The sequence below is a fragment of the Schistocerca gregaria genome, chromosome X (genome assembly GCF_023897955.1).
Source record: "Schistocerca gregaria isolate iqSchGreg1 chromosome X, iqSchGreg1.2, whole genome shotgun sequence".
NCBI lineage: Eukaryota > Metazoa > Arthropoda > Insecta > Orthoptera > Acrididae > Schistocerca > Schistocerca gregaria.
Genome location: NC_064931.1, coordinates 277284111 through 277305820, shown reverse-complemented (window position 1 = coordinate 277305820; position 21710 = coordinate 277284111). Strand labels below are relative to the sequence as shown.

Genomic DNA, 21710 nt, shown 5'->3' with positions numbered 1-21710 from the left:
TTAATTTTAGATCCCCTGTCCATAGCACTAGCACTGCGAATAAAAAGCTAATTTTGTTTCATGTGAATGATATTTTCTGAAGCCATGTTGACTGTGTCAACAGATCATTCTCTTGGAGGTAATTCATAATGTTCCAAACCAGCATATGTTCCAAAATCTTACTGCAAGTAGATGTCAGTGATATGAGTGTGTAATTCAGCAGATTATTCCTATTTCCATTCTTGAGTATTGGTGTGACATATGCAACTTACCAGTCTGTTGATATGGACCTTTTGTTGAGTGCACAGTTGCATATGATTGCTAAGTATGGAGTGTACTCAGAAAGGAACCTGTGAGGTATACAGTCAAGACTGGAAGAGTTGCCTGTCTTAATTGATTTAAGCTACTTCGCTACACCAAGGATATCTACTTCAAAGTTACTGATATTAGCAGCTGTTCTTAAATTGAATTCCAGAATATTCACTCCATCCTATTTGGTGAAGGAATTTTGGGGAACCGTACTTAACAAAACTTTAGTAGCAATGTGATCAGTAACATTGCCACTGCTAACATGCAGTGAATGTATTGTCTTGCTGCTGATGTACTTTACATACAACCAGAATCTCTCTCATCTGTGCCATCATTCTAATATATTGACATTTGCTGCGAACCAAATTAAATACCTTTTAACATTTATTGTATTATGAGACTTGGTTGGTAACTTCATGATCGATTTTTCGCTAGATTAATTGGTGCTTAATCACTGGTGGAGAACAGATGGCCTATCTGTAATAAATACACTATGTATTGTGGAACCTCTCTCATCCTGTTAGGAAATTTGACAATGCTATTCTTAAATTTCAGGTAACTTCCAGTCTTTTGGAAACTGATGACTTAGTTCTGTGACGCAGTTAGTAATATTTTATAACTTTAGTAAAACTTTCGAAATTAGGCATACATAGCCCAATATGTTTGTCCTTCCCTTTGTGTTTCCTAGCACAATAATTCATCTGTAGAGAGTATCAAATGCCAAGATGTGTATTGTACACGGGCCTGAATAGTTTATGGTAATGTACGAAAGGTACACTTTGTGTGCAGTTACATCATAAAGGCAATTGCGGTCAAGGTGTATGAATATATTTTGTTCACATATGAGTAGTGCCATATCATAAATAGATGGTTTATTATTTTTGTATACGTGATTCAGTGTACACTGCATTTTTACTTTAGTTCACTTAACAAACAAAATAGATACCACAGCACTTCAAACCATCCGTTCTTGTATTTCCAAGCACAGAATCTGTCAAAAATTAACATGAAAATGACTGAATGCATGGATAATTCCCTGAAGTCTAATCATCAAATGTGTGACTAAGGCCGGCTGCGGTGGCCGAGCGGTTCTAGGCGCTTCAGTCCGGAACCGCGCGACTGCTATGGTCGCAGGTTCGAATCCTGCCTCGGGCATGGATGTGTGTGATGTCCTTAGGTTAGTTAGGTTTAAGTAGTTCTAAGTTCTAGCTTCAGCCTCTCAAAAATGCAAAATTTCCATCACGCTCCTTAACAACCAAGAGCTGTCCAATGTGAGCTCTCTTAAATTTCTTGGTATATGGCTTGGTGAAAATCTTAAATGGCATACTAGCTTCAGCCTCTCAAAAATGCAAAATTTCCATCACGCTCCTTAACAACCAAGAGCTGTCCAATGTGAGCTCTCTTAAATTTCTTGGTATATGGCTTGGTGAAAATCTTAAATGGCATACTCGTGTCAATTATATCTCAAATAAGCTGTCAACTGTGTATTATATTCTATGAGTACTTAATGACTGAATCACCAAAATAGTTCTTATACAAGTATATTATTCTTACTGTCACTCCATATTACTGTATATAACCATGTTTTGGGGAACTCATCCTGCGTCAGAGCTATCTTCAGAGTTACACAAAAAAAAAAAAGCAATATGTTTGATATGCAATCTGAGATATAATGAATCGTGCAGCCACATATTTGTTAAAGGACATTTGGAAGTTTTCCACCATAGCTATATTTCACAAGTCTTCCGTTTATTATACCTTGCATGATTATCCTTACAAGCCATTTTTCAAGTGTAGTATGTATCAATGTATTTTATAATTATCCTGTTAATGAATGGCGATATAGCCGACCTGAAAGTGAGCACAAAACATGAAAGCGTCAGGATTGAAACCAGAAAGCATACTGCATGCAGCAATAGTAATGTTTATAGAAGGGTCATTCAATAATTGGAGACACACATTGGTCTGGGGAAAAAACTGTTTGTAGGGCAAGTTTGGTACTTTTATGGCTTTAATTTGGCATCACTGGGATGAGGGCTGATCAGCTGATTATCAACATTGTTTTGTTTATAACGTCAAAAATACATTTCAAGATAGTGAGTCCGCTTGAAACGTCCACATTAGCTGAACAGTGTTCTGTTGTTCAGTTTTTAGTTGTTGATTGTGAGAAACCAGTGAATATACAGGCTGGTACAAAAGGTACGGCCAAACTTTCAGGAAACATTCCTCACACACAAAGAAAGAAAATATGTTATGTGGATATGTGTCCAGAAACACTTACTTTCCATGTTAGAGCTCATTTTATTACTTCTCTTCAAATCACATTAGTCATGGAATGGAAACACACAGCAACAAAACATACCAGCGTGACTTCAAACACTTTGTTACAGAAAATGTTCAAAATTTCCTACGTTAGCGAGGATACATGCATCCACCCTGCGTCGCATGGAATCCCTGATGCGCTGATGCAGCCCTGGAGAATGGCGTATTGTATCACAGCTGTCCACAATACGAGCACGAAGAGTCTCTACATTTGATACCGGGGTTGCGTAGACAAGAGCTTTCAAATGCCCCCACAAATGAAAGTCAAGAGGGTTGAGGTCAGGAGAGCGTGGAGGCCATGGAATTGGTCCGCCTCTACCAATCCATCGGTCACCGAATCTGTTGTTGAGAGGCGTACAAACACTTAGACTAAAATGTGTGGGAGCTCCATCATGCATGAACCACATGTTGTGTCGTACTTGTAAAGGCACACGTTCTAGCAGCACAGGTAGAGCATCCCCTATTAAATCATGATAACGTGCTCCATTAAGTGTAGGTGGACGAAACTAAAATGAACTCTAACATGGAAATTAAGCGTTTCCGGACACATGTTCACATAACATCTTTTCTTTATTTGTGTGTGAGGAATGTTTCCTGAAAGTTTGGCCGTACCTTTTTGTAACTCCCTGTATACTGTAGAATGACTAAAGTTTGCGGTGAAGGTTGTATGAATCGTGCAAATTTTTACAAGTGGGTTGAGCAATTCAAAAAAGAGTCGCAACTCAGCGACTAACGAAGACTGTTCTGGTTGACCAGTTGCAGTTTCAACTTCCTCACTTGAAAGTCAAATTGATGACATGATTCCTGCCGACTGCTGTGTGACTTTGGAAATGATAGTTGATAAGGTTAAAGTTAGTACTAGTACAGTTCATAACATTATCTGTAACAAGCTGAAGTACCACAAAACATTTGCATGATGGGTTCCAAAGGAGTTGATGCAGCTACACAACGAAACAAGGTTGAGAGAGTGCACAGAGCTAAAGGAACGTTGTGCAAGAGGAGGTGAACACTTTCTCAACAAAATTTTAACTTGTGATGAAACTTGGGTTCACTACTAAGAGCCAGAACCAAAAAGACAAAGCATGGAGTGGAAGCACACCAACTCACCTGTCAAGAAAAAATTCATAACCGAAGCATCAGCAGGAAACTTCATGTTAACAATGTTTTGGGGTGCTGAAGGTCGAGTTTTTTGTGATTATCTTGAAGAGCAGTGTACAATGAACAGCCAATACTACTCGGATTTGATTTTAAACATGGTGAAGCCAGCCATGAGAGAGAGAGAGAGAGAGAGAGAGAGAGAGAGAGAGAGAGAGAGAGAGAGAGAGAGAGACGACGTGGATCCAAGAGGAGAGGTGTGATTCTCCAGCAAGACAACACGTCTTCATATTGCTCAACTAACCTATGAAACCATCAACAAAATGGGCTAGGAAGTACTGCCTCACCCCCCTCTAATTACTGGTTTAGCACCTAGTGATCCCCATTTGTTTGGTGCAGTGAAGGAGGCATTACATGGGAAGAGGTTCCAGGACAATGAGGACGTGAAAATTTTTGTGGGAAATTGGTTCAAACATTAAGATAGTTATTTACAGCTGGAATAAAAAAGCTTGTTGTTGGAACAAGTGCATAAATGGTCAAGGGGATTATGTTGAAAAGTAGAAAAAGTATTGTTTTGGAAAAATAAATGCTTTTTTCTCCAGGCCAATTTGTGTCTCTAATTATTAAATTACCCTCGTAATTATTGTCATGTTATGGGACACTGTATGTGCTCACTTTTGTTGTCAAATACTCACTGAGGCTTTTAAGCTGTCATTCTTCCCACACTCCCTACACACGGTGTTAAACAAAAGCAAGCACCTATAGTGTCCTATAACATGGCATTAGTTATAAAAATGACTGTTATTGCATGCAGTAAGATTTCTGGTTTTAATTCTGATGCTTGCACGTTATGTGCTTGTTTTCAGATTGGCTGTATCACTGTTTATTAATGGGATAATTGTCCAACACATTGACACCTACTGCACTTGAAAATGGCCTGTAGGGCCAAATATGTCCAGTCCTGCAAGGTATAATAATTTGAATACTTGTGAAAACAGCCAAGGAGGAAAACTTCAAACCATCTTCTGATAGGTAAAGCCAATGGCAGACTTCATTTAATTGGTAGGATACTGGAAAAATGCAGTCAGTCTATAAAGAAGACTGCTTACAAAATACTCGTTCCATCTTCGAATATTGCTAAAGTGTGTGGGACTCATACCAAATAGGACTAATAGGGGATATTAAACTCCTACAAAGAAATGCAGCAAGAATGGGCACAGATCTGTTTGGCGCAACTCGGGGAAATATATAAGAACTGAACTGTCATATATTCGAAGGATAGTCATTTTTTTACCACAAAAGCCTACTCACAAAGTTTTGAGAGCTAGTATTAAGTGAGGAATCTATGAATATATTGCAGCCACTCACAGATTGCCCCCAATGAGGCTTTTAATTAGTCATTCTTTCTGCACTCCACACACAAATGGAACAGGATGAATGATTATCATTGGGTTGGTGATAAGCTCATAGAATTTTTCGCAAGCTTAATAAACATAACATAGACTTCAGTCGTCAGTAATATATTTTTCTGCACTATTTACGACAGCCTGCAACCGCTGGGATAACGTTTTGATTCCGCACGTATAGTTTTCAGGTGAGGAACTTGAGACATGTACGGAGTACACTTTCATGTGGGTTGTTTAATAGAGAAGGGAGAAGGTAAAAATCTTAGGGCACAAGGTCAGGTAAATGAGGTGGGTGCGAAATGACCTCCCAACCCAGCTCTTATGTAGTGTTTTGTCTCAGTCTAGCAGAATGTGGGTAGGCATGCATTATTATGGAGTAACATCATTTCATGCAGTCTTCCTGCTCGTTGTTTCTGTATTACATCTGCAAGACATCTCAGTTGTTGACAATAAATGTCAGCAGTGATGGTTACACCTTGGGGAATCAATTCATAGTACAACACACTGTCACTGTTCCACCAGATGCATAACATTCTTTTGTAGGTGCATGCAGGTCTTTCTATGTGGAGTTCTTTCTTTGTTTTGGCTCAACCATTCCTTTCTTTTCCATATGTTAGCATAAACACACCAATTTTTTAAAATTTTGTTTATCTCTCTTCCACTTTGCATCCAAATGTTGTCGAAGGTGGAATGATCACAGTTCATCACGTTTGCCAATTCTCGAGTACACTGGCGTGGATTAATGCCTTTAAATATTCTCTATAAATCCTTTAAGATCTTCCTGAATGTAATAATCCTCCTCAAAATGAGGGAACCATTTTCTTGTGATGCTCTGTCCAATGGCATTATCCCCACACATGCAACAAATGTTTCTGGCTGTCTCTGCTGCTGTCATCCTCTATTTAACACAAAGAAAGTAATATGCGAAAAAAATGTTTAGTATAAAATGTGAAATGTAGAGCAATCTCACATTATAGATAGGAATGATATGTAATGCATGCATGTCTGGCAATAAAGTCTTTCAAATTATTGTTATAGATTCACAAAATAGCGTTAATATGAGGTTCTGTTTTCTGCAAATTTCTAACCAAACACTTTTCTTCTTATTTTCTTGTAAAGCTCTCCTAGAAATTCCGAGAAATTTATTTTATATTTGAGGCATTTCATTAACCAACATGTTTTGTAGTAAAAGAAAACATTTTTTGGTACAGGAACTTAAAAACTGTAAAATAATAAAATAGATTTTGAAAAAGTTTTGTTGTATAATTTGAATTATATTGCAACAACATTTTTGATTGGTCATATTTCTGTAGTTACAAAGTTTAGAAGTAGGACAAGATATTTTTGATGTGATAGAAAAATAGCTATCAAATGATTTGGGTGAATCCTAAAAGGAAGAGTTACTAGTGGAGCTGACTTTTTAAGTGCATGTGGTTTTCCTGAATTTTGAACATTACTTGTTCACATTTCAATTCTCAATGGGCAATCTTCCATGGATTTGCCTCCTGAATAATTTTATGTGAACATTCTGATACTGTACTCATTTAGCTTTAACTTTCTTTTGACAGGTAAGCACGTGGTTACAACTGTTGTTAGTCCTAAAAGTGCCTAAACATAACCAATTATGACTTCCCTGTAAACCAGTTATCTTGCTTTATTAAAGATTGAAACCTACACCACCAGTTAGTAATACATCTTGTGGTTAATATAGGCTGGAGGGTTGTGGTGGTGGTAATTATGTGGACTTATTACAGTAGGTCATATTGTTATGTGTAATTGAACACAATAAAGACCATCAGGTACATAATCTTCACTACTAACAAGCCTGCTGCCAGCTTCCATGTTTTGCTCATACAAACTAGTGTTCACTAAATTTAATTGTGTATTTCTAGCTTGAAATGCATTTCTGTCGGTGTCGTACCGTTGTCTTTAACCAGCACTTTACCTTAATGATGAACCACTTACTGTAGTGGAGGCATATCAATTCTTAGGCCTGATTTACGACACTCGTTTGATTTGGCCTCCTCATCTTCATAACCTTAAACGGAAGTGTTGGCAGCATCTCAATGCCCTCCGTTGCTGAGCTGCTGGGTTGCAGATTGCTCCACACTGCTGCAGCTCTACAGAGCCCTTGTTCAATCCCGCCTTGACTGTGGGAGTGTGATTTATGGTTCGGCAGTGCCCTCAGCATTGTGTTTGCTCAACCCATTGCACCATTGCAGAGTTAGACTAGTGACAGGAGCTTTCAGGAGGAGTCCGGTGACCAGCATACTGGTGGAGGCTGGAGTCCCTCCATTGGAGATCAGACATCTAGAACTGCTCGCCAATTACATTGCACACATTCATACCTCTCCTGAACATCCTGATTACAGTCTTCTTTTCCCAACCACGGCAGTTCACCTCCCACATAGGTGGCCCAGGCCAGGGTGAAAGATTGTGGTTCACGTCCGATCGCTTCTGTCTGAACTGGAGTCCTTCCCTCCCAACATCTCTCCACAAGGTCTATTCACGTACACCTCCATGATGTAGCTGTAGGCCGAAGCTTCACCTGGACCTTTCGCGTGGCCCTAAGGACACCGTTAACCCTGCGGCTCTCCACTGTCACTTGAAGTGTTCCGGGGATCTGAAGTGGTTTACTCTGAGGCTCAATCGCTGATCGTAATGTTGGCTTCGCCTTTGTCCACAGAAGCCATATTGAACAGCAATCCTTGCCCGATGGCTGCAGTGTATTCACTGCCGAGCTGGTGTCCATATCTCATGCACTTCAGTATATCTGTTCATTCCCCAAGGAATCGTTTCTTCTGTGTACTGACTCCTTGAGCAGCCTACAAGCTATCGACCAGTGCTACTCTTGCCATCCTTTAGTTGTATCCATCCAGGAGTCCATCTATGCCCTGGACTGGTCCCGTCGTTAGTGGTGTTTGTGTGGACCCCAGGACACGTCGGCATCACAGGCAACAAACTTGCCGACAGGCTGGCCAAACAGGCTACACGGAAACCGCTTCTGGAGATGGGCATCTCTGAACCTGACCTGCGTTCAGACTTAGACTGCAGGATTTTTCAGCTTTGGGCGACGGAATGGCATAACAGTACGCACAACAAACTGCATGTCATTAAGGAGACTTTGAATGCGAGGAAGTCATCCATGCAGGTCTCTCGCAGGGAATCAGTTGTCCTCTGCCGGCTCTGCATTGGCCATGCTTGGGTGACCCACAGTTGCCTCTTGCACCATGAAGACCCGTCGCAGTGTCGGTGTGGTGCCCGGTTGACAGTGGCCCATATTCTGGTGCACTGTCCCACTTTGACTGCCCAGCAACGAAATCTTGGGCTACTGGACTCGTTGCCCCTCATTTTATCTAACAACGCCTCATTGGCTGATTTAGTTTTATGTTTTATTCGTGAGGGTGGGTTTTATCATTTGATCTAAGTTTTCGCGCGTTTCCTTTGTCCCTCTGTGTCTTCCACCCTAGTGCCTTTAGGGTGGAGGTTTTAATGTGTTGCAGAGTGGCTGGCTTTTCCTTTCTATTCTCGTGATCTGCCAGCCACTGTAATCTGCGTTTTTTGTTTTACTCTCTTCTATTTCTAGCGACTCTGTGTTGTTTTCTTTTCCTCTTTTGTTCCTTTTAGTGTTTGTTTCTTTCGTTCTTGTGGTTCTCCCTTTCTTTCCGTTTTGTGTTATATGTCTCGTCTGTTTTATTCTCATGCTTGTCACATGTTTTATTAGGAACAAGGGACCGATGACCTTGTAGTTTGGTCCCTTCTCCCCTCTTTTAAATCAACCAACCAACCACCATGCAGCAGTGCTGCTCAGTCACTGCTGGAGTACTGATTGTTCTGTTTTCATGTCCCTGCTGATGACACTAGACTACATTGGGACTCCTCTATCAAATGGGGTGCATAAAATTCTGCTTTAAAAATAATTTTGTTTGTAATGGGGAAACAAACTTGTGCTTTCCGTTGACACTGGGTGTTGTGTGAAAGATGTGATGAATGCTATTTGTTTGGGCTGACTCCAGCTACATACTGCAAAACTGAAGTTGCAAATATTTGAGGAAATAGCAAAGAAAATGCACCTGACAGCTCTTACAAGAGACACTCTGGGTGTTTATACAGCACACCAGGTTGCACATCTTAACAAGAGAGAGACATTTTCATTGCGTTTAACACTTTCTGTCCGCAAGTCTCGTACAAATTTATTCACTTAGTGCCAGCAGTGCTAATTCGGATTACTTGGCTTGTTGCTGGCTGCTTGTCACCTTTCCGTTGATGACAACCTTCAAACACATTGACTTTTGCGTGCTTTAATTTTCCGGAAATCCTCTGTTTTGCAGTATCGTTCCACAAACTTAAATTTTCTTTTCAAGGTACATCTCTGCAAGTTCTACACAGTTATAATAATTATCCATGCAGAGGTGATGCTACTTTCCATCAGAAGGTGTCAATAGTTCCATCACTGTTTTTGCTAAACGCTGTCCAGCACTGGAATATCTCTTGAATGAGGAAATGTATCCCGTAACCGAATCACACAGCATCCGAATGAATTTGCCGTATTTTGTAATTTTCGACGGATTGTAAACTTTAAATTTTAATCGACCACACCACTGTGTCATTCCTTCATCAGTTGAGATGTTTTGACTTAGATTAAACGTTTCTTTAAACTTTTTGGAGAAATAATCAATTACAAATTACACTTTGACAAGCCAGTCGGCATTATCCGGTTTATTGTTGCTGTCGGAAAAATAAGTTTGGGTCCTGCAACATCAACAAATTTGGCATTTTTTTGATCCAGTTTCCTTCTGTTGCTAATATATTCAGACAGATCATTCCCAATGTATAATTCTACGATATCCTTGATGCTCTGTGTATCTTTGGGAAATATGTTTGGACCCGGGGATCCTTCAAATTTAGTATTGGTCCTCTGTAAATCAGTCTGACCACTGTGCACTGCCTTCTTCATCTGATTTAACCGAATCAGTTGGCAACCGTAGTGTTCACCGAATTCTTCTTGGACGTATTTCACTATCTTCTTACAATTCTGCTTCACTTTCATTTTTTGATATCTAATGTCTTCTTCCCAGTCAGCCGAGTCGTCCGGAACGTCAGACAAGACGTCCGCGCCTTCATTGTAAGTCTTGTCTCTTTCGTCCGCCATGATGAAAGGGCACAAGTACTTATAAAAACGAAAAACTTGTTGATGTGTGTAACTTATTGTTACCTAAACAAAACACCAACAGAATGCAAAAGAGTGTTAACATAATATGAATAAATGAACAAATGTGCATAATATGTGTATTGTAATGATATTTTACAAATTTGTGAAAGCTAGTGGCAGACATAGTACCTAAGTATTTTGGTTTGATTGTTAAAACATACATTTTTGCCTTAAATTTATTTTTGTTTTTCATTTAATGTACTGCAAATTAATAATTTTTTTCGTATCTGTACAGGCCGCCTCTGCAAGCCAGTGCAATGAACGCTGCCCAGAGGTCGTCATTTGTTGCTGGTCAACCAATCACAATCCACACAGCTTCACAAGGCATGTATCCATATGCGCATTGGGCCAATGCTGCTACAGGTTCACCTCTTGTGCAGTGGGCAAATGCTGCTACTGGCACCCCTGTGATTCAGCGTGCTCGTGCTGCTTCTGGGCCAACAGTCAGACATCGACCGGATGCTGCGACGGCTGCTGGTCCACCTCTAATACGCCGAAACACCACTGTACAATCCAGAGTATGCCAGAGTGTTACGAACAGGTCTGGCACATCCAACTGCTTGCCGCCACTGTCTCAGACTTCTAGTGCAGCTGGACTGCCCCTCATAAAGTGCACTGCTGCAGGTTCACCTGTTGTGCAGCAAGCAACCAACTGCCTAGCCCAAAAAGGTACCTCTGCAGTCCCTGCCAACAGGTCAGCACTACATGTCACACTCTCTACTTTTGGCTCATCTGTTCAGGTTGCCACTATGTCATCTGACGGTTCTGCGCTGACTGCTGCTTCAGTTTCTTCTGACGGTTCTATGATGCGCGCCACTTCAATTGTGTCTGATGGGTCATCACTGCATGCCACAGCCATTATATCAAATGGATTGTCATTGCATGCCACAGCTGTCAGTACTGACAAGTCCTCTTTACATGCAACAGCGATCAGCTCTGATAGGTCCTCTTTGCACACTACAGCTGTTAGGTGTGAAGGATCATCTCTGCATGCCACAGCTATCAAGGCTGCAGGTTCAACTCTTTCCGCTGCAGCAGTTACCTCTGATGGTACATTTCCAAGCACTGCTGTCGCTACCTCCAGTGAGTTAGCCAGTTGTCCAAAGCCAATAAATTCAGGCAGGAGGTCTTCAGAAGCAGAAGTTGAAGATTGCGAAGGGCCATCCTCAAATTCTGTCTCCATTAATCGTCAGGGCTCACCTCAGCAGGACTCTTACACTAGCTGCAGCAAATCATCTCTGCATCCTGGAGTCACCAGTTCCAGTACTAACAATTAACTGTGTACATTTTATTAGCAAAAACTTGTGGATAATTGAGTGTTGAGTCAGTATTATTGAGTGTCCAATGCAGTTGATAGTTCTATCAACATTTTAAGGTATATTTATGAAAAGTAGTGAAGTGACTTTCCTGTTAAAATATTACTGGTATATGGAGAAACTTGGTCTGTTTTTTTCATCAAATGTAATGCAGGCCATTTCAAATCAATGCACAGTGTGTTGGCCTGCAGTTCAGACATTAGCAATATATAGTCAACATTTATGTACAATAGGGGCAAAAGTTAAAATGGATACCCATTTATGAAGCAGATGATTGAATGTTAAACTCTTCACTTACTTACATATGTTCTTGCTGTATTTAAAATAGCTACTTAATAAAACATTTACTCTGCAATGGAGTGTCTGCTGATATAAACTTTCCCAACAAATTTGAACTGTTTGGGGCTGGACTCAAAAGTCGGGTGCTCATTTCTAATATACGAGGAACATTCTTCCAGGGGCACAGGGCATTTTTTTGTGAAAGGTCTCTGGTAGATGTTTTACAGAGGCATATATTGAAGACTCTCCAACCCTCTAAATCAGCACACATTTAGTATCGTAAATACAATGACATGATTTTTAAGTTCAGGGGGAAAAATAATTCTGTTGAACATCTTGTGTTCTGCATGTAAATATTTTTCAAGAAATCTGAAAAATAGTTATGGAAAATTGAAGACAACGTTATTGAAAGGATTGTTAATGGCCTGCTTACTGTGTATGAGACTAATAACCTTTTTTAATTTGGCACATGCTGAACTTGTGTTAGAGGGAAAATATAGACTGCAAATTCCTTGTTCCGTAACCGAGTTACAGTAAACAACACTTTGTTTATGCTCCTAATATGCTACAAAATGACTCTTAATTTTGATGAGTGGTGTTCTTTTCTCATTCAGTATTACATTTTCCATTGTTGTTGTTGTTGTGTTGTTGTTGTTGTTGTTGTTGTTGTTGTTGTTGTCGTTGTCGTTGTTGTTGTTGTCTTCAGTCCTGAGACTGGTTTGATGCAGCTCTCCATGCTACTCTAGCCTGTGCAAGCTTCTTCATCTCCCAGTACTTAGTGCAACCTACATCCTTCTGAATCTGCTTAGTGTATTCATCTCTTGGTCTCCCTCTACGATTTTTACCCTCCATGCTGCCCTCCAATGCTAAATTTGTGATCCCTTGATGCCTCAGAACATGTCCTACCGATCGGTCCCTTCTTCTTGTCAAGTTGTGCCACAAACTCCTCTTCTCCCCAATTCTATTCAATACCTCCTCATTAGTTATGTGATCTACCCATCTAATCTTCAGCATTCTTCCGTAGCACCACATTTCGAAATCTTCTATTCTCTTCTTGTCCAAACTATTTATTGTCCATGTTTGACTTCCATACATGGCTACACTCCATACAAATACTTCCAGAAACGACTTCATGACACTTAAATCTATACTCTGTTAACAAATTTCTCTTCTTTAGGAACTCTTTCCTTGCCATTGCCATTCTACATTTTATATCCTCTCTACTTCGACCAACATCAGTTATTTTGCTCTCCAAATAGCAAAACTCCTTTACTACTTTGTGTCTCATTTCCTAATCTAATTCCCTCAGCATCACCCGACTTAATTCGACTACATTCCGTTATCCTCGTTTTGCTTTTGTTGATGTCCATCTTATATCCTCCTTTCAAGACACTGTCCATTCCTTTCAACTGCTCTTCCAATTCCTTTGCTGTCTCTGACAGAATTACATTTTCCATTATAATATGAATATAATTTCATCAGTCCATGAATGTAGTCATTATATTGTTTTTTATTGAGTGTCTACATGGAATAACTAGTTAGAAAACCTAAAAAAAAAGTCTTTGATGTAAATTTTTACTGAGATCTACACATTGTAGCATCAGTGTTAGTACATGACAATGTGTCAATATGATAGTACCTACCATAATTGTGTGTTGAAACTGAAACAGCAATGTGTGTTCTATTTACTGACTGTATGCTGGATGTCATTATTTGAAGTCACAGTGAAACTGGAGAAATGAGAGGGAGCACAATGTGTTTTGATGCAGTTGTTCTCACCTGCTATTGTTACTATAACTATTCCTTCTTGTTCCTGTGAAAGACAAAATTATGTCTCCTTTTTGACTGCATTGTATTAATCATTTACATAATGTAAATAATTTATTAAGGTGTTTATGTTGTATGTGGTCTAGAGAAATAAAATTAGTTTCATCATATTGATAATTTTATGTGGATGTATTAAGTGTTTGAATGTGAGACCATTTTGACATGTACAGGCTGCCAAGGATTTCCAGGGTCATTTTGATCCAGTCACTTTCCCATACATCAGTGTTTTGGAACTTAAATTCTATTGAAATATGCATGGAATGTGTTTACTTAAGATTAATCTGCTCGTTTGTTGCAAACAGTGGTGACGGCCTCCTAGCTCCCATATATGACAAGTTTTCTTTGTTGGCTAAAATTCAGTGATAACTACATTAATGTATTTTGTTATCATCATTTTTGAGAAATAATCTTAAAAATGCCCATTATGACACAGTGTTGACTGGAAAAAACCTAAATTTCTGTGTAGTACTAATAGAGAGCTCGACCTGTTTTACATACTTCAAGGTAAGGCACACTGCCACACTTTTCAACTTTCATAATTATCCACTTAAGGTAGCAGCATATCAACTTTGTTACAAGGAACTGTTTGCTGGTGGTGGTACAATCTGTCAAATCTTGCTTTTCATAAAGTTTGAATTGTGATAATGGAAAAACACAATATTTCTCATACCAACTAACACACAAGTCACTCGACAAGGAATCAAGCTTCTAAAATAAAAAAAATTATCAGGCATAGATAATATACTAGATTTTGTTGTAAAAAAGTGTGTAGATGTAATTTATGAACCACTGATGTAGCTCGTAAACCTGCCCTTCTCAACTGGCAGCTTTCCATTGTGTTTAAAAATTGCTAAAGTTAAACCACTACACAAAAAAGGAAGCCAGGAAGAGGTGTCAAAATATAGACCAGTTTCTCTACTGTGTGTGTTTTCTAAAATTGTAGAGAAATTCTTTTATAATAGATTGTCAAATTTCATAAATAAGTATAATATACATACCGGCATCTCAACATGGTTTTAGGAGATAATACTCTACCGAAAGAACAATCGTTTCTTTTGTGTATGAAACTCTACAGGCCGTAGATAGGCAGGAACATTTCTCAAGTATATGCCTAGATTTGTCAAAAATGTTTCATACCATCAGTCACGATAAATTACTAGGTAAGATTCAGAACTGGGGTATTAGGGGAGCAGCACATAACTGGATTAAATCATACCTCCATGAAAGAAAACAGCTCATAGAGATAACACACAAACTAAATGGGACAGTCATATCTCATCAGTCAGATTTATTAGTGGTCAAACATGGAGTTCCCTAAGGTTCCATATTGGGTCCAATTCTGTTTTTACTATGTGTAAATGATTTACATACAAACAGTAAAAACAGTAAGCTATATTAATTTGCAGATGACACCAGCATCTTAATTACAGGAAGCAGCAAAGAAAACTTTGAAAATGACATTAAGATAGTCACAAAGATGATGAAGCAAACAGTTTGATTATAAATCTGGAAAAAAAACTGTTAAATTGATATTTTCACCACCCAGAACAAGACACCAGCTCCTGTATAAATAAGTGGACAAAAAATTGAAAAAAAAAACAAGGAGTACAAAATTTCTTGGTATATAGATTCAATAAAACACGAAATGGGTTCCACATATGGACTATGTGAATAAAAAACTGATCAAAACATGTTTTGTAATGAGAGTAATAGGAAACTGTATATCACATGATAATCTCAGAACCATGCATTTTGCTTATGTTCATTCAATATTGAAATATGGTGTAGTGTTTTGGGGAAATTGTGGAGCTAGTCCGAAATCACTTGCATTGCAGAAAAAGGTTATTAGGTTAATGGAAGGGTTAGATCAAAGACCATCATGCAAGCCACTATTTAGGAAAAATAAAATACTACCACGTCCATGTATTTATATACTTGAAAATGTAATTATTATAAAAGAAAAACTAAACAGTGGCAGTCCAAGCATCGCTCACAATGAATCTGTACATAGCTATCACACAAGACAAATAAATTATGTGCATGTACCAGAGACAAACACAGTGCTATTACCAATTCCACCCTGGCATCGAACTGTACAGTGCACTACCCAAATCCACAAAAATAATAATCGACTTAAACAAGTTCAAATTAACTGTAAAGGATTACTTGGTCGAGAACTGCTTCTATACAGTAAGGGAATACCTAGAAAAACAAAATTGCCTCACTGATTAAGACTGTTTTTATAAAATGTGTGGAGTAAGAAAATATTGTATAATTTTATCTTTTGTTAAAATTATGTCTGTAGGTCTATGGACCGATGACCTTAGTAGCTTGGTCCCTTAGGAGTTCACACACATTTGAACAGGACAAATAAATAAATGGCATAATAGAAACTACATATAAAAGATGAGGAAAAGCATATATATGACACTCACCCATCCACAGCTGTCACATGTTCTTTTCTCATTTGCTATACCACTTTAGTTTACTTTCCATGAAGTCTTGTCTGCTTGTCTAGTTGGTTGCATTAATGGCTGACTATCAAATACCGTGGTCTGGGCGACTGGCTTTAACAGGCTTTAAAAATGTTGACTATAAAGAAGTGCAATTTTAGCAGGTTTGTATATCAGTATCTTTAAAGCAGGCAAGTATCACTTCAACAAAAGTCCTTGCTTTTCTGCACAAGGTATGCACTAAAATTCCATAATTCAGAGATAACTAACACACAAATAAAACAAGATTAATAAGAAATCTATGTATCACTTATGACTGAAATGGATAATATATAGAGTCTTAGGTACTGACAGCTCAGTAACATCTGCAGGTAGCCAGCCAACAAGACACTACACTGCAGCAAGTACCATGAGCCATGTTGCTGCTCTGCAATCCTGCCACACGTCTCTGAAACATACCAGTAAGTATCTCGTGTACAACAGGTGCTGTCATTTCGTCGTTTGTCTAAACAGTTCAGTTCATAGTTTCTCCTTTTTGTTGTTTCCAGTCTTTATTTTCCTGTTTCATTTTAAACAATGATCAGTGGGATGCGTAGTGTCAGCCCAACACATGAAGTGAAACAAAGAAAGAAATGTGTAGTGCACAGCCAGGCCCACGAGTCGGTGTGTTCAGTGAGGGATTACTTTGAGAAAGAAAAGGTATTTCCTGTTCCTCAGGTTGTTAAGAGGACAGAAAAAGCATTGAAAATAAACAAGAACACTGTTGTAATGATAGGGAAAGAACAATACAGTATAAATTGTGGTAGAGTGCCACAACAAGGCTGCACACGCCAGAAAGAAGCAAGTGATAACTTTATACAATTTCAAGAAAGACACTATTTATCATCATCACATATATAGCTATCGTAAGAGAAGAGAATATCCCATTCTATCTAGATTACTTGTTAATTCAGAAAGACAATCTTCTTAAAGCAAGCAAATTTGCATTGCATGCAGTGCTGAAAGACATAAGCGTAAACTATTCAGTGTTTAATGGATGAAAAGTATTAATGGAAAGGACATATGTAATTGCATGGCAGTGCAGATTTCTTCCCAGGATCGTGGGTGTGAAATTCGAAAATATAGCGTGCATAGATGAAACTTAGTTTAATGCTAGGCATTAATTACACAGAGGCTGGAGTGATGGAGTGCCCAGTGGGACCATGGTGGTGCCTGTCAAAAAGGGACGAAGAATTACTGTTTTACATCTAGGTACATCAGACAGTTTTTGACAAACTGCTTCTTAATGCTTCATTAAAAAGACAGGTAATTACCAGTAAGAGATGAACAGTGTATGTTTTAAAAACAAGACACCACTTATGAAAAATCTGACAAGTCCATCAATGATCATTTTGGATAAAGGACCCATATCATTCCATTGTTCACGATAAGATATCAACTTTGGCAACAAAAAAGATGACAGTAACATACTGATAAATTATTCTGTCACTAATTGTTGAATTAATTAATAATGCTAAATTTAACAATAGAAACAAAAATCAGGAATCTTCCATAATTTGCAAAAATATTTTTCATTTCTATTGTGAAGTTTAACAAATAACTTTGATATTTCAGCATATGAGGTTCTAAATAACCCTTTTCAATGTTTTGAGTTCATATATTACCAAGTAGCAACTGTAAACAGATTCACACGTACAAATATGACATGCATGTTCGTCACACTTTTTTTTGCTTCTAGAGTACGCATGTAGTAGCAACCGGGCGCAAAGTGCCCTAACGAAATTTGGCAACATTACTGTCTGCCCGCCTGAACTATCAATGACAATCATTTGTCTCTCAGACTGTGAATTGTTTGGGGTACTTCATGTGCAGAGACGTCGAAACTGACTATCTAGTGCCAGATTACCTCCAGAAGATGTGTGTTGTGTGTATCTGTATGTGCTTACTGTGTCCCCTGCCACATTTGCAATGCTGAGTAGCAGTAACTGATATGACCCTTCCTCATTCAGGCTCCTTAGAACAAAATGATCCCTTGGGTCAGGACACCTGGTGACAGCCTAGTTGCAAGATGTTATGATGTCAGCTATAACCAAACACTCCCAAGCAGTTCACCACTTGTTCTTATCGCTTTGTGGCATTCTATAATGTCAATGAAATTAAAACCCTTGTTTTAATTGACGCACTCCCAGTACTGTTTGGCCATGAGTGCTGTCAGAAGCGGAGAAAATCAGCACTGCTTGAAAGATGTTCATTTGTCTATGACTGCTGCCAACGTCAAGCTTCCCCTACATGCAAAGTATTACAAAATGCTTGCTTCCACTAGCAAGTAACTTCTGCAAGCCCTTGCTGAGATGTTTAAACAAGAACAAAAACTTACTCGGCTTACTACTTCAAGTCACTGGAACAAGTTTTTCAGTAACTCACCAAAAGTACCTGTTAAAGAAGTGCAGTCATTCTTAAAAACCAGAGCAGTTGCCACTGTTGTTGTATTATTGTTAGTGAATGAAAATGGCGAGTAAACACAAAAAATAATTAAAAAAAAAACAGAAACAATATTAGAGTAGTACATATTGATGTTACCAAGAAACACTATTCAGTTAACTAAAATCAGAAAACTTCACTTTGATTAAAAACCTTGACAATGTCATATGCAAATTTCGAACATCTCTTGTCTATTGTATATTCAAGTATTCGATAACAGGAAACAAAAACGGGGCGTGGTATCTCGCCAAGAGACTGTCTTTTAATTACTCTTTGATTTTTGCGAGTAGTACCCACTACTTTATATCACAAATGTAATTCATTAATGTTTACAGTACCATTAAAAAATTCTTCTTTGCTTTCTGGTGAAATAAATTGACTGTTGACTTGTTTCGCAGTTCCTTGGCTGATGGTGCCAATTGTATGTGTCTAGGGGTTTCAACGGTACATTTGTTTTGGCCCACCTGTCTTTGTGCCATTCTCCTTTTTGACAATGATACTTTTGCACCAGTACTGAACACACACAACTTCTGTAAGTTTGAGAAGAACTTCCATGAAAAGACAAATTCGAGAAGTACTTGCACCAAGATGCTAGTTACTAACTAGAATGAATTTTTATCACACAGCGGAGTGTGTGCTGCTTTTAAACTTCCTTACAATTTAAAACTGTGCTCCAAGCCAGAACTTGAACCTGAGAACCCGATCTGGGACACAATTTTTATTTACCAGGAAGTTTCATACAAGAAACAATTTCCACTAACTTGGGAACTTCTTGAATTTGACAAAACTAGCAGATGTAGATAAGAGGGGCAGGGGGAGGGGGATGCAGATATGGTTGGTTGTAATATTCCACCCATTTCTGTGATTGTATGGATAATGTGCCAGATCACAGCAGGAAGTTTGACAGAATGCTTAATAAATATGATTACAGGATTACAATGTTAGCGTGGTTGCAAGATGGGCAAATAAACTGCAACAACTTAATGAGTAAGGCTGAATTGTGATCTACAATAAAGGAAAACAAGCCCGCTGTGAAAGTTCATATTGTGGATAAAATTACTGAGAGCGGAGCCCACAAAATAGTGCACTTACTGTCATAACACTGCAATCTAAATCCAGTAGAATTGGCATAGGCTAAAATAAAACACAATTTCAGGGAGAACATCATCACTGTTGACATGTTGACGGAAAGATTGCGGAATATTCTTAATGCTGCTTTCATTTCAGTTACTGCACAGGACTGGCAAGGTTACTGCAAGAAAGTGCACCAGCTGGAGCAAGTGTATGGAATAATGGAGATGGCAATTGATGAAGTTATCATTAATACCATGTGCCCTCAAGCAATGATGCCAGTGGTCATCTTGAAACAAACATAAGTGACAGTGATCTTTAATGAACATCATCTTGACAGGTCTTTCAGGTACAATTAATGACACTTTGTAAACATTACTGCTGTCTGCGTTTAATAAATGCAATGTGCAAACAGATTCCAAGTGTCATTTATTTTAATTTCAGTTCATAGTTTTGTAACTCGTACATTCATCTACATTAATTTTTCATTGTTTTTGGTACGTAAATTATAGTTAAAACTCTCGAGCATGAATATGTCAACAAATGAGGTGATATCTCCAATCTGACAAGATGGTCACTTAGCTCTCAGTCATCAGGCCATGAGTGGCCTACCGGGACGATCCGACTGCCATGTCATCCTCAAAGGAGGATGCGGATAGGAGGGGTGTGAGATCAGCACACCGCCCACCCGGTCGTTATGATGATATTCTTGTCCGAAGCCGCTACTATTCAGTTGAGTAAGGATGGTCACTTAAGTGGGCAATAATTCCTTGAGTGCTGCTTGCAATTTCATGCTAAGTGTAAAACACAGGACTGGCAAGGTTACTGCAAGAAAGTACACCAGCTGGAGCAAGTGTATGGAATAATGGAGATGCAATTGAAGTTATCATTAATACCATGCGCCCTCAAGCAATGATGCCAGTGATCATCTTGAAACAAACATAAGTGACAGTGATCTTTAATGAACATCATCTTGACAGGTCTTTCAGGTACAATTAATGACACTTTGTCAGCACTGCTGCAAGCTGCCGACACTGCATTCCTCTTTCTGCTCTTCTCCACTCGGCAGCCATCATGGAGCACAGTTTTGCTGCTTCCTCGCCTCATTCTGCTCGGCTCTTCCCCCCCCCCCCCCAGTGCTTCATTTAGAGGTTGTGGGGTTCATAACCAAAGACCACAATCAACTTAGAGGAGCCACTTCTGTTACTTCAAAGTAAGAAAAGAAAGAGTAGCTCGCTGCAAAACAAAGCAAATCGGAGTATGCAAAGTATCTGGCAATGACAACTACTGATTGCTGAGGCTGGGAGCACCATAAGTGGTGTATTGGTGCTAAAACATTTTTTGACAGTGTTTTGTCAACCGTTTTGTTGGAAGTATTGTTTAATTTATTGCATATACTTAAAATAAACATATCACACTTCCACAATAAAATAATTATTCTAATAACAATGCTTATTATTAGGAAATTCAGTTTAAAGCTTCAGAGCTCTATACGTTTTGACAAAAAAATCAAATGTTTAATACAGTGAAAGGAAAAGAAAAGTACATCTTTCTGTGCCAAGTAATGTTAATATTTCATTGCATAAGACTTTGCTGCTATTATAACTGCTTATCTTGCAGGCATACATTCAGTTGGGTTTAATATTGTGTCCTTGAAGAATCTTGACCTGCTCAGACTGGAGAATTTAATAGAAATTTGGTTTATTTTGGTACCCTCTTCAGCTTAACAGATCTGCGCAGTATCTCCCACATATACTTCATTAGTTTTAAATTTGGACCTCGACTTGTCAATAACAAAACCATTATCAAAGATGTTCATGAACACAGTCTGAAGAATGCTGTTGGAAGAAGCCAAATTAAATTTGCACCTTGAACCAATATTTTTCTGTCCACTAGCGGTGTTCTTTAACAAAGGCAATTCTATTCTTCCTATTTTCTGAACTGATGAAAGGTTTCTTGC

General features: G+C 38.7%; 1 protein-coding gene across 2 annotated transcripts in view; it reads left to right on the top strand.

Annotated features, from left to right (window-relative positions):
- Window positions 1–13855, top strand: part of LOC126298860 (uncharacterized) — a 48062-nt gene extending 34207 nt beyond the window's left edge. For both annotated transcript variants that reach the window (XM_049990369.1, XM_049990368.1), the window contains exon 3: window positions 10559–13855. In XM_049990369.1, the coding sequence (XP_049846326.1) occupies window positions 10559–11600 (1042 nt within the window). In that variant the 3' untranslated portion in view covers window positions 11601–13855. The remainder of the gene's footprint in view (window positions 1–10558) is intronic.
- The last annotated feature ends 7855 nt before the right edge of the window (window positions 13856–21710 follow it).